The 12558-nt window shown below is 52.8% G+C and overlaps 1 protein-coding gene across 1 annotated transcript; it reads right to left on the bottom strand.

The window, feature by feature from the left end:
• Positions 1–7944: 7944 nt before the first annotated feature.
• On the bottom strand, positions 7945–11567 carry RING1 (ring finger protein 1). The gene is made up of 7 exons (XM_032462794.1): positions 11388–11567; positions 11137–11271; positions 10267–10427; positions 9953–10168; positions 9125–9514; positions 8669–8942; positions 7945–8370 (listed from the first exon to the last, which is right to left on the bottom strand). Exons 2-7 carry the CDS (start codon positions 11212–11214, stop codon positions 8269–8271), a joined length of 1221 nt encoding a protein of 406 aa, XP_032318685.1. The 5' UTR covers positions 11215–11271; positions 11388–11567; the 3' UTR covers positions 7945–8268.
• Between the last annotated feature and the right edge of the window lie 991 nt (positions 11568–12558).

The raw sequence follows: 12558 nt of genomic DNA, 5'->3' as shown, positions 1-12558 counted from the left end.
AAGTCACTCAGGTTTGGGTGGTTTGTTATACAGCGATGGAAAACTAATCCACCTCCTCAATTCACTGCTGTCAGCTCTGCCCCTCCCACCCTCTGACTGAAGCTACGCTCACTAAGGTAACCCTAAATGGATCTTTCTGCCAAATAGAATGGACATTTTCCATCTTCATTTTGTTTTTCTTCTCTGGAGCATTTGACCCTGTTGCCTACCCTTTTTCCTCTGTTCTTTTCAAAGTTCTTCTCTCTGTTGATTTTTCTCTTTCTCTCTCTCTCTCCCCCTCTCATTTCTCCTCCCACCTCTCTGATCTTTCTCAGGCTCTTTCCGTGACTTGGCCAAACTCCCTTTTCTCCTCATCTGCACACTTTACTTGGGCACTCTCATACCCATGGCTTCAACTACCATTGCTGTGTTGGTGACTCATCAATGTAGATTTCTAGCCCAGACTTCTCTCTTGACCTCCACAACTGTCTCTTGAATCTCTCCATCTGAATCTCCCCAGTTGCTTACAAATTAATGTTTCAATTTAAACTTATTAAGCAAGCACTGAATTCCCAATCATTGAATTCATTTTCTTCTCCCACATCTGTTCCATTGTCCTTGGTTTCAATTAGTGGAATCACCAATCATCCAGTTGCCCAAGCCAGAAACCTGGAAGGCCCCCAGGTCACACTCTTGCTCTTTGCGCTCTGCCCCTCACCCTGAGTTCTAATAACCTGAGTCCTAGCGATTTTACTTTCCAGCTCATTTCTGAATCCCTCCAACCCTGCTGCTTCTTTCTGTCTTCCTACCTCTGGCCTTTTCTGCAGCCCTGGCACCATATGCCCACTAGCTTCACAGAGCTGAATCACAAGCGCTCCCTGGAGTTTTCAGCTTTCAGCCATCGCTCAGGACCCCTGTTCCTTTTTAAAAAGTTTTTTTAGGGTGAGTAGTTAGGTTTGTTTGTTTGCTTGTTTGTTTATTTTTAGAGGAGGTACTGGGGATTGAACCCAGGATCTCCTGCATGCTAAATATGCGTGCTACCACTTGAGCTATACCCTCCCCCAACAAGTGGCATGTTTTTAAAACTAAACCTTCTGTTTGTCTATTGCTGTGGTACAGGCATATTGATGTTTAAATATTCATTTTGCCCTCATAAAGGGGTGTATTAGTTCTAATTGTAGGTTCTCATAATTGTTTTGTAAATAATGATGGCTTTATTTCTTCTTTTTCTTATTGTGATACTTCAGACCTCACAGCACAAGTTGAACAGAAACAGTAAAAACTAGTATCCTTGGATTTAACATTGGAAGCTATTTTCTATTCATAGTTAGCTGGGTTTGTTTTTAAAATCACGAATTAGTGTTAAACGTTATTCAGTGCATTCTCTATACCTACTGGAACAATCATATTTTTTCTTTTTAATATTGCAAATATCATTGTGGTAAATATCATTAATAAAATTTAAAATTTTATTTTATTTTAGATTTATTTTAAAAATCTAAGGATGGAATTAGACCATCCTAATGTTCCTGGAATAAACCCTGCTTTGTCACACATGCACACATGCATATATACACACACTTGCACAAACTCCACTGGATTCATTTTGCTAATATTTCATTTAGAGTTTTTAGTCTTTTTGGTGTGATTGGTCCTCTTTCCATTGCCTTGGACAGTTTCTATAAATAAACAGTTCCTTAAGTGTGTATTATAACAGAATAATACACCTATAAAACCATTTGTGTAGAGCATGTGTGTGTGTGTGTGAGCACACGTGTGCACATTTAAAATTTCTCTTTCAATTTATCAGAATTTATAGATCTGTCAGGTTTTCTATTTTTTCTTGAGTCAGCTTTGGCTGCCTTTCGTCTAATTTCCTCGCCTCTTCAGGACCAAGATCTCATCTGTCCCTGGATGGCTGATAAAACAGCCCTTAGTTAAAAGAACCCATCCCTTCCAGCCCCCTCCTAGTAACCACAGCCACAGTCAGCTTACCCTCTGGCTTTCAGTTTCCTCTCTGTTTCTAGCACTGGGGATTTCACTTTCCTTTTGAGAACAGAGTCATATGTTTACTTTTTCCCCCCCATATTTTATCCAGTGTTTTAGGTGCTTTTAGATTTTCTAATTCCTCTATCTTGCTTAATTCTAAAGTTGTCCTCATTTTTATAGATAAGAAAGCTGGGGTTCAGAGTGTTTTAACAGCCTGCTGAAGGTCACACTGATAATACTTTTCCCAGTTACTGAACATAGATATTCTGGTTCTGAATCCTGCACTGTTGACACATGATTCCTTGCCGCCTACCAAAGTCAACGAGGCAAAACCAGGAAGGGGCATTAAAAAGTCAAAAAAGGGGAGGGTAGAGCTCAGTGGTAAAGTGTGTGCTTAGCGCGCTGGAGGTCTTAGGTTCAAACTCAGTACTTCCATTTAAAAGATAAATAAATAAAGCTAGTTACGCCCCTCCAAAAAAACCAAACCAAAAAGAAAAAAGAAAAAGAAAGAAAGTCAAAGGAGAAGGTGGAGGAGGCCAGAATGAAGGCACAACTGTGGAGGTGGACAATGCCAGGAAATATGGTGGGAGGAATGGTGTAGGAAATGATACATGGCACTCCTGGGCTGTGGCTGCTGGAGGGACAATCATGGCCTCAATTCATCCTAAGATCCTAAAATAAGTACCCTCTTGTCCCAGATCCTGGCGCATATGCATCAATTCAACCAGTATGTAAATGCAATATTTACAGTGTTCAGGCCCAGGTCCAAAGCAAGAGTTTGCATCTGCTGTCATGGCCTCTGCCATCAGGGAGCTTACATTCTATGGGGAGCCAGACATCAAATAATCCCCAATGGACGTAGACCTGCGACCCTGCCAAGTGCCTCCAAGGAAAAGGGCACCTTGGTGTGGGCGCTCAGAAGAGGGGAATTTGACGTGAAAGGAAGGTCTGGGTACCTTCCCTCAGGATGTGGTAAAGATCTGAAGAACGAAGATGAGCTAACTTAAAAGAGAAATGGGAGAAGGATCCTTTCAGGAGGAGGGCCCAGCCAACACAAAGGCTCTCTGCAGTGGGGGAAGCAGCGGTGGCAGAAGTGGAGCACTGGGAAAGTGATGAGGGGGAGAGAGGGGTGGGGGGTGAGGCTGGAGAGGCCGTTGGGGCCACACCCTACAGGGCCTTAGAAACCAGGTTAAGGACTTGGGTCTCTAACCTAAGGTCAGTGGGAAAACACTGAATGTGTTTCAGCAGGGTAACTGAAACAATCAGGTTTACATTTCAAAAGGATTCTCTGACTCAGGTGTGCTGCTTGAGTTAGAGAAGGCCTTTCCCAACCTTGGCAGCTACCGCAGTGATTCAAAGAGCTGGACTGTCCAGGTGGGGGCTGGACCAGTGAGGTGGAGGAATGGAGAAGACTGGACAGACCTGGGAGATATTATAGTGGATACACTTGATAGGACTAGACACTAGATTCAATTATGAGGTACTCACCATGAACTCCCGAAATCAAATCCTTCAAAGGCAGGCACCAAATCACAAACCTGATTGTGATACCCAGGTCCTAGAACAGTTCCTCACACGTGGTAGACTCAATACATATTTCCTGAAAGGGTGAAACTGACCAGGCCTCCCATGTGATACTTTCATCTCTAAGGTTCTTTAATTCCTTCCTGCAGGTGGCAATGATCAGCCTCTCTGATACATCATAGAGAGAAATCTGCCAAGTTCTCAAGAGTATGCTTTGGGGGAAGTTAATTCAAGAACTAAGGTCTGCCTTATCCTTTAACATGAACAGTAGCAATAAATTTACTGCAGGAGTTGCTCAAGGGAGTAACTCCCCCAGCAGAACCTTCTACAAAAATGAAAGATGACAGTGCCCTCCTCAGGGCCAGGCTGGGCCCAAGGGTGCCAATCTGGAGGGGATGCTCCATAGGCCTCCCTGCTGACTCTTGTTCAAAACCATTTTCCCAGCACATGAAGAAGACATTAAGCAAGCAATCTCGTAGAAGAAGGGCAAATGCTAGGAAGTGCTTGTAGCGGCAACTCAGGACCTTGACAGCACTGGGGAAGATGTAAACGGAAGAAACGAGTCCCCCTGCGGATGTTTGTTCCTAGAACATTTCTAGGTTTTTCTGAGGTTTTTGTTTGTTTATTTGTTTGTTTTTTGTCTATCTTCTCCTGCACAGCACAGCCCTGTTCTACTTTCTCCACATCCAGAATCTTCCACTTTCTCCTCCAACCTCCCCTGGCTTCTTCCTCTGGTCTCTATCTCCTCCATTTCCCTGCCTTCTACTTGGATACATGCCTCTGCCTGTTTCCATCTTTCAGTAAGAGGTCCCAGTGCCGCTGGAAAGAGCAGCCTCCTTCTGGGCTCTATTCTTAGAGTGAAGTGCAGTGAAGGTCATAGAAAACCCTGAGTCAGGGCCAGAAGTGGGCACAGGAAGATGGCCTCATATGATGGGGTGCTGGGTATACCTTTAGCACTGGATTCGGGAAGTGCCCAGCAGCCTCTGGGCAAAGTGATGGGGTTGGGTGGGATCAGTGTGCGACTAGGATTTGATGGTGGGGATTGTCACAGAGATCTCTGGGGATTCAGTTATTGTTTTAAAATAATCCTTTGACGAAAATCCCAGGGAATCGGATCCATCCGTGATGGCGGCAGGTCCCAGACAGCCTGGTTAGACTTCTCAGATGGAGGACAGGAGATTGGAAGTAGAAATTCCTTTCTGAGAAACAGGAAAAGCTCTTTTCCTTGGGAATTAGATTTTGGATCAGGAGTGAGATGGGCCTGCTATTCCAGCTTTGAGTAGGTCCAGGTGAGACGCTCTGATCATCCAACGTGGTTGCGCTGAAAGCTGCTCTGGCTGGGTGGGTTGGGGGGGGGAGCTGTGCTCCATTATGCCCCCCACAGAAGAGGCAGTCACTCCACTGTGGAGGGAGTCTGTGACCAGGGCTGCCCCTTTGCCTTCCTGGAGTGTTGGGTTGGGGAGGGCACTGCCACAGGGGCCTTGACTTGGCCTCAGTCCCCCTCCCTCCTCGCTGTGTTCATCCCTGTCCTCCCCAGTGAGTGTAGACTGGCTGTCAAGGCAGATGGGTGCTCGGAGCGAAGCCACGGCCACAGAGGCAACAGCAATAGGGCCTGTCACCTGTGTGGGAGTGCAGGACAGAGTCAGGTGGGCCCTTCGCTGAAGCACTTGCTACCTTGCGGGCAGGAAAAGGGCAACTCATTCAAGTGGACTGGGCTGTGCTGGGAAGAGGAAGCTCCACATTCCATGTAGGACAAAGGTTTTGTGGTGGGGGCTGGGGCCACTGGTAGGGGAGGTGAGGAAGTGTCAGTGTGACAGCCGAGGGGTCAAGGGTGCCACAGTAGATGGGGAGCTGGAGGTCTGTTCTGCCTTGTCCTCCTCCTCCTCTTCCTTTGCTCCCAGCCTGTGGGGGGAGGGGGAAGAAGGTGAGCACAGCCAGGAGGGGGGTAGGCAGAGAGACTGAGGTGGAGGGGCAGGCCCCTCCCCCACTGAAAGAGTGACCCCCTCCCTTTCCGCCTCACGTCCCAGCCCCTTATCCCCGCGGTGGGGACGCCCAGGGCACAACTTTCCTGTGAGCAGTTTGCCAGGGTTTTGAGGGCTGCCAGGCAACATGAGGGCCCTCAGAGATAGTCCTCACCTGGGCAGGGGTCTCCTCAGGCTTCTGTGGCCCTGGGCTCCAGGGCTCAGCTTCTGCCCACATAACCTGCTGTGGTTTGGGGACTGAGAAGCCTGAGGGAGATAAAATGAGGGGGAGAGTAAGAGCGAGAGAGGCTCCCCTCCTTTCCTCCAGCCGCCTCAAACCCCGCCTCCAACTTCTTCCCCTCCCCCCTGAGGCTACCAGTGATGCCCTGGACCCCGAGACCTGGCACCCCTCCTGCAGGGGACACGTGCCCTTCACCCTCTAAGGATCAGGGCATCTACTGCAGTGGTTCTGGGCCTCTGTGCACGGAGGGCTTGTTACAATACAACTGCTGGCCTCACCTCCAGTTTCTCATGCACAGTGGCTTGGTTTGTAAGTGGTAGGGCAAAGATCTGGACCCCAACCTTTCCCCACCTTGCTCCTTTGGGTTCTTCTACTTATATCTTGCCCCTCAACAAAACAGTCACATTCCCTATTGTCTACTTTGTGTCTCTTGCTCTGCCAGACCCATATATGTAGGCTTAACTGACAGAGGCTGAAGGACTTGGGGAACTAACCCAGGGGAGCTCCACCCTACCCCAGCACCTCCTTCTGCCTGCATTGCTCGGAAGGAGAACGCCTGGTCTGGTCGAGTAGTTTTTTTCTTTGTTGTGTGTAGGAGAGACTTACCTAGGGCAACAGTTCTGTATGTCACTTACATGGTATCACCTAAATAAACAGGCATGTCTGCGAAGTTGACCGTCGCGAGGGCAGAGGTGGGCAACAGGGCACTCGCAGCAGAGAGGGACCGGATTAGTGTGATAAGTGGAGCGGTCGGGACGGTGGGTTGGAGGTGTCAAGTGGGGACTAGAGAGGGACCGCGGGGCCCTAGGAGGGGAGAGACAGGGGACCAGGGACCGCAGGAGGTTCCAGAGTGAAGCAAGAGGGCGGGGCGGGGCGGGGCGGGGACTGGCAGAAGAGGCTGATGGGTCAGGTAGCGCTGGCGAGAACGTGGAGAGTGAGGGGGTGACGCTTCCGCAGCCCCTAGAACTAGAAGAGAAGCCAGGTTCACTCAATTCTCTTCGGCTTCCACCTTGGTGTCTCCCCCGAATCCTCCCCAGCTGTTTCTCTCCCTTGAAACTCCAGAAGCAACGCCCACCTTCCTCCCACCCTCACATCTTGGGAGCGTCACCCCTCTGGATACCTAGGGTTGGAGGGAAGGGGAGCCAGGATCGGGGCTGGGGAGGCGGGGCTAAACAGGTGGTCCTTCAAGGGTGAAGTGGGTGTTGTCTATTTTTGCAGGGCAGGAGGTCTGGGGGTGAATGCATGTGACCGGGTCTGCAGAGCTTGCAGGGGCGGGAGGGTGCTCCCTGCGTCCACAGTACCGAGAATACTAGGCGCGAGGGAAAACAAACGAGAAATGCCAGGCGTGGCCTGGGGTGCCCCCGGGCCGGAGGCTGACTCCTCGGCCAGGAGGGCAGAGACGCAATGATTGAGTCGCAGGGATTTGGGGCGCTTCGAGGTGGGGGGGCACGAAAGGCAACGGAAACAGGAAGTGAGGGGCTGAAGGAGGGGGGCGCGGGAGCGAGCGCCAGTCCCTCTCGGAGAGACGATTCCTCCCCGACCCCCGCCCTGCTCGGGACGCGGCTCGCAGTCAGGGGCCCCAGACCCCCAGGCCGGCCTGCGGAACTCGAGGCCGGGAGGCAGCGGTGGGTTTACTGGACGCCCCCAGCCTTCTGCACTCAGCCACTGCTGGGACAAGCACAGAACTACAAGTCCCGGGCGGCCCTCCCTCCACTGGACCCCGCGGCTCGGCGGCACCGGCTCGAGCACTCCTGGGAACTGTAGTTCCCGGTCCTGCCCGCCTTCTTCGGGAGGTTTCCCAGGGGGGACCGAGATGTTGCCAAGCTCTCCCACCTTACCACCTCTTTTCTTAACCTGTTTTAGAAACCAGCTTCTCACAAGGATGAGGAATTAATCCCCTTTCAAGCATCACAGGCCTGTCACGTCTACAAGCACGTCTCAGTCATCTCTTGCTTTCCCTGAGATTTCAGCCGAGGCTATTCACGTTATAGGGGACAAGTTCGGGATTTGCCTTCACAATTCTCCGCTTTCATCCTGTCTCATTCAGCTTCAAAGATGTTCCTTCTTATTTTCGAACGTATTTGATTTGGAGGTTCAGGAAAATGGGATTTACACACCATGAATAACCTTTGACATTTCTCCTCCATTTCCAAGGCTAATTCTACACGATTTCTATGGTTCCTTCCCGGATCTTTCTTTTTCTCCCTCTCATTCTAGTACACCCCTGATAAAAAGACACAGAACCGCAGGTTTCAAAGAGGAAAAAAAGCAAATTTGTTGTTGTTGGTCGGAGGACATGAAAAGGAGGGTTCTTCACTTCACCCTCCCCAACATCTGGTGTAGATGGGAGGTTGGGGGCAATAGAAAAGGCAGTAGATGGGGGCGCACACCCCACTCTGTACAATATAGAAGAATCTGATATAGATACTTTGTATAAAAGCCACTTGTCCTCATTTGTGTCCTCTTGCTGGCTGGCTGGGCTGGGGGGGCACTGGGGGACAAAAAAGCTGGGGTCATGGGCCAGGACACAGGGACACCCCATAGTCCCCATCCTCTGGCTGTCCCCTTGTGGGGTCACTTTGGATCCTTGGTGGGGGCATAGCAGAGCTCCAGTGGTCGGGACACCTTCCAGAACTTCTCATTCACCAGCTCCAGGGTCAGTGAGCCATTCAATGTCTACAGAGGAAATGGAAGACAGAGAGGGGGAAGAGAAATGTAAGTTGGAAAAGATGGTAAAGGACATGAATGAGAGGCAAAATGTGACGAAGGGAGGAGGAAAGAAAAAGGAATGATAAATGGGGCAAAGCAGGACGTGGATGATGGGGAAGAAGAAAGGACAGAGAAGGGAGATGAGAGATACACAGGGCGAAGAGTGTAGGTCAGTCAGGAGGTCTAGGAGGTCAGGATGCGGTTCTGTTGCCCAAGGCCACCCTCCCTCCTCTCGCCTCTCACAAGCTGCACTCAGGGGTCTCACCGTGAAAGCTCCGCCCCCAGGGGCGATGTAGATGGTGTACTGCTTTTCGCTGACCCCCTCCAGACTGGGCAAGGCAGGCTCCTCAGGGCCGTCACCTCCTCCGGCACCCCCACCCTCCCCACCACCCCCATCAGGTCCTCCAGCATCACAGGCGCCCGCTCCAGGCCCTCCTGGCTCCCCAGCCTCTTGCTGCTGCCTCCGTTCCAGGGCAATGCGCAGGGCCAGGTACTTTGAGAGATGGTCCACTGTGGCATTCCCAGTTGTCTTCACATACCTGGAGTGGCAAAGAGGGCAGGTTTAGGGCACAAGAAGCCGCAAATGGAGAAGGGAAGTAGGGCATTTCCAAAAGGGCCTCTCAGTGAGGTTTTCTTTCTGGGTTTGGGCAAAGGCGACTTCTGATGTAAGATTATGGGATCTCTAGCTTCTCAGTGGTCTGGGGAAAGACAGGGCTCTCACCTAGTCTGGCAGTATTCTCCTTTCTCCACAAGCAGAGGGTGGGGCCGGAACACGAGCTCAATTTCTCCACCTGGCTCCGGGGGACTGGGGGCCCCGGGAGGGCTTGGGGGGCCCAGGGTTCCCCCTCCCAGTGTCCCTCCCCGGTCACCAGAGTCTTCAGAACCAGCGCCCCCACCCACCCCACCAGTTCCTCCTCCCCCTGTCCCTACACTGCTCCCCCCTGCACCCCCTCCACGGGGTCGCTTGGGAGCCGGGCCTGGGGCGGAGTCAGGGGCGGAGTCTGAGCTCACGTCCTCTCCATCCCCTTCTCCCTCCCCAGGCTCTCCTTCCCCTCCACTCATCGTTGTGGTCTGATCTGACCCAGGCATCGGCCGTCTCACACGCTGGGCCCTATGGAAGCAAGTGGTTGAGGTTAGAAAGCACCAAGGATAAGGGGTTTAGACTTAGGCCCAACTCCAGACCTACTAAAGCAGAACTGGCATTTTTAACAAGACCCCCCCCCCATCATATGGATACATGTTAAAGGCTGAGTGATGGTAGCCTAAGAAGTCATTTAATTTCCAGCAATGTGAACCCGGAGCTTATGCTCAAAAATCACTCTACTGTTCAGAAAGTTAGGTCAGCTATTTTCTTAAGAATAGAAGTACCAGTTGCTAACTAAGAAGGTACAATTTACATCTATGATTTCCAGGCCTAACAATCAGACTGTGGTCAACACTTAAGATGCTAAGGCTTAGAAGCTGGTGGGGAGCAAAGACAGCACCAGGAGTCTGATCCACAGATCTGTTCCACCAGCCCTGCTGCCACCTTTCTTCTGGCCCCCCGAACCTGTGCATGGCCTGCATGCGCAGCCCCTCCTCAATGCTGGAGCTCAGAGCCTGCTGGTTATGCAAGCGGCTGAGGCGGATGAGCACCCGGTCTTGGTGGGCCTCATATTCCTCCCGGCTGGGATAGATCTTAGAGATCAGGGCATCAAAGTTGGGGTCTGGCCGCAGAGACCGCTTGGATACAAGCTTCTTTCGGCAGGTAGGGCACTCCTTGTTCCTGGGGTGGGAGAGAGAAAGCCCTGAGCAGTCACCAGGGAGGGCATTGAGGGCCCAACTCTGTACCCTTCCCCATCTCAAACATGTCCCTCCTGTTACCCGCTCCGTAGGGCCGTGACAATGCAGTCAGAGCAGAATCGGTGGAGGCACTCCTTGGTTGTCATCGTATTCTTCAGCATGTCCAGGCAGATGGGGCACATGAGTTCTGAATGCAGTGACCGGGGGGAAACTGCAATCTCTGTGCCATCCATGATGGCTTCCTGGAGGCATCGATGAGTGGAAACGTGGTGGTGGGTTAGTGAGGAAGGGGTTTTAGAAACAAGCGGTCCATGAATTGGACTTTTGAGAAATACAGTAAGATGACAGAATCTGGGTAACCCATGTTGGCCGCTTGAGGAAGGTGGTAATTCTAAGAGTAGGACCTTTGAAATAGGAGGATCTGAGGTTTGGTGATAGGTCTGGGGATGGGCATGGCACAGATTTGTGATCTGGGGAAGACTCAGTCAACACAGTTTCTTAACAGTGTGATCCTGGCACTACCTGTTTCAGAATCCTCTAGGGTACATGTTAAAAATGCAGATTCTGGGGCCCCACCCCATTACTGTATCAGAATGTTAGTGGGAGCGGGGGGGGGGGAGGTAGGAAGCTCCATTTTTAATAAACTCCCAAGGTGAGTCTTAAATGCACGGACCAATGACACTGAACTGAGGAACAGAAAAGATAATTTCTGTCGGTTTGCTATCTTATAAATGAAGCTTCTAATTACTTGCACTACGTCCGCCTCTGTTTTGAGGATTAAATGGGATAAATGTGAAAGTGCTTTGAAATGTTAAGGTGATTCAAAGGTAGGGCCAGGGAATGTGAAATCGGGCAGGGTCAGAATAGGGCAAAAAAGGGAAAAGAGGCTGTGAGATAGGGCTCTGTAGATAGAGGGGTTTGGGGAGTGGGAGTAAGTTGTGAAGGGGTCACCTGCGGGGTCCGGTGGAGCTCATACAGACTCAGTTCCCACGTTTTGCTGGCATTCTGGGCATTCGCCGGCGTCGTCATGGTGACCGGGCACAGACCCCCACCAGGGCTCCACCGCGGAGGAGGAGAAGGAGTAGGCTGGGGAGTGGGGGAAGGGGAGGGAGGGTGTTAGGTGGGCCGCCCCTCGCGCAGACCCCGCCCTCTCGAGGCTCCCCTCCCTCCTCCCGACACCCCACCCCGGCGCGGCCCCTCACCGGGTTCCAGCCGTCCGCGCTCCCGCTGCCACAGCGCCTTTCACGGGGCCCGGGCTCCCCGGCCGAGTTCGCTTGATCCGCAGCCGCTGCTCAAACAGCAGCTCCCGCCGCCGCCGCCGCCGCCGCCATGGCCCGGGCGCTAGGGCCCTACGTCACTTCCGCCTGCCCCTCCACTCCACTCCACCCACCGCCAGCCGAGACGTCACCCGCCACTCGCGGCGCGGGTGGGACGCGACGTGGATGCCCGATTGACCCCGCCCTCGGGACGCGCCCGCCCCCCGTGAGGAGCCGGCGTACCCGGAGTAGCGCGCCACGTGGGGGCCGCAGTCGCCGTCCCCTGGTCAGCAATGTCGCGCGGCCAACCTTAGCCACCGTTCCCTTCCCAAGGCCCCCACCCGGGGCCTCCGCTCCAGAGGGCGGGGCCTGGGATAGCTCGGACCCCAGGAGGGGACGGAGGGAATTGGAAAAGGGGCCACCTCCCCCACTCCGCGTCCCCTGGCGGCTCTGGGGAACGGCTCCCCTCCTCCCCACGCAGAACTTCATAACCCCAGCCCGGGATTCCGGGTGGGAAAAAAATAGCTGCAGCGGAGCCTCTGCCGCTTCAGTCCTCCAGTCCTGTGAACGTAGCTAAGTCCCGATGTGCCCGGGATTCCCCTTACCACCCTGGGGACTTGCTCCACCCTCCACTCTGGTTCTCCCTAGGCCTTCCGACCCGCTCTCCCCTCGAGGTTTGGAGGCGACGGCTCGGGACGTCCAGACTCAACTCTCGGCCAGAGCCATAGACTCGAGAATTGCGTTTGGACAATCAAGAGCCGCGGCCCGGGGCGGGGGAGGGAGGCGCACGGGTGGTACGGGGGAATGGAGACACCACGCGGAAGCAGGGACACACACACACAAGATGGGGCCACTATCGGGGAGGGGGTGTGCGCGTGTAGGTTGAGGTGGGGCACAAGGGGTTGAATATCTGGAGTGGGATGCGGGCAGAAGCCTCCTCCAGGACTTTCCGGTAAAGGAAGGGGATGGGGAGGAAAGAGAAGAGGAAGGGGCAGAGCGATCCCCATTGAGGGCAGGGGATGAGAGGGATACGGGATGAGCGGGGTGGGGAAGAGACCGTGATGGGCGTCCTGTCTCTTCCAGCCTGAGCTGGGGCTCCCAGATTTGGGCTGCAACT

This window comes from Camelus ferus, chromosome 20 (genome assembly GCF_009834535.1).
Source record: "Camelus ferus isolate YT-003-E chromosome 20, BCGSAC_Cfer_1.0, whole genome shotgun sequence".
Taxonomy (NCBI): Eukaryota; Metazoa; Chordata; class Mammalia; order Artiodactyla; family Camelidae; genus Camelus; species Camelus ferus.
Note: the sequence above shows the minus strand (reverse complement) of the source record. Positions and strands in the feature narration are given on the sequence as shown.

Bases quoted from the DNA above. Each gene is read 5' to 3' on its own strand.
- RING1 (XM_032462794.1), bottom strand. From the start codon at position 11,214: ATGACGACGCCGGCGAATGCCCAGAATGCCAGCAAAACGTGGGAACTG. The intron at 9,515-9,952 runs GTTCGGGGGGCC...TTGCTTCCATAG, and splicing joins CGCATGCAGGCCATGCACAG to GGCCCAGCGTGTGAGACGGC. The intron at 8,371-8,668 runs GTGAGACCCCTG...TTTCCTCTGTAG, and splicing joins CTGGGGGCGGAGCTTTCACG to ACATTGAATGGCTCACTGAC.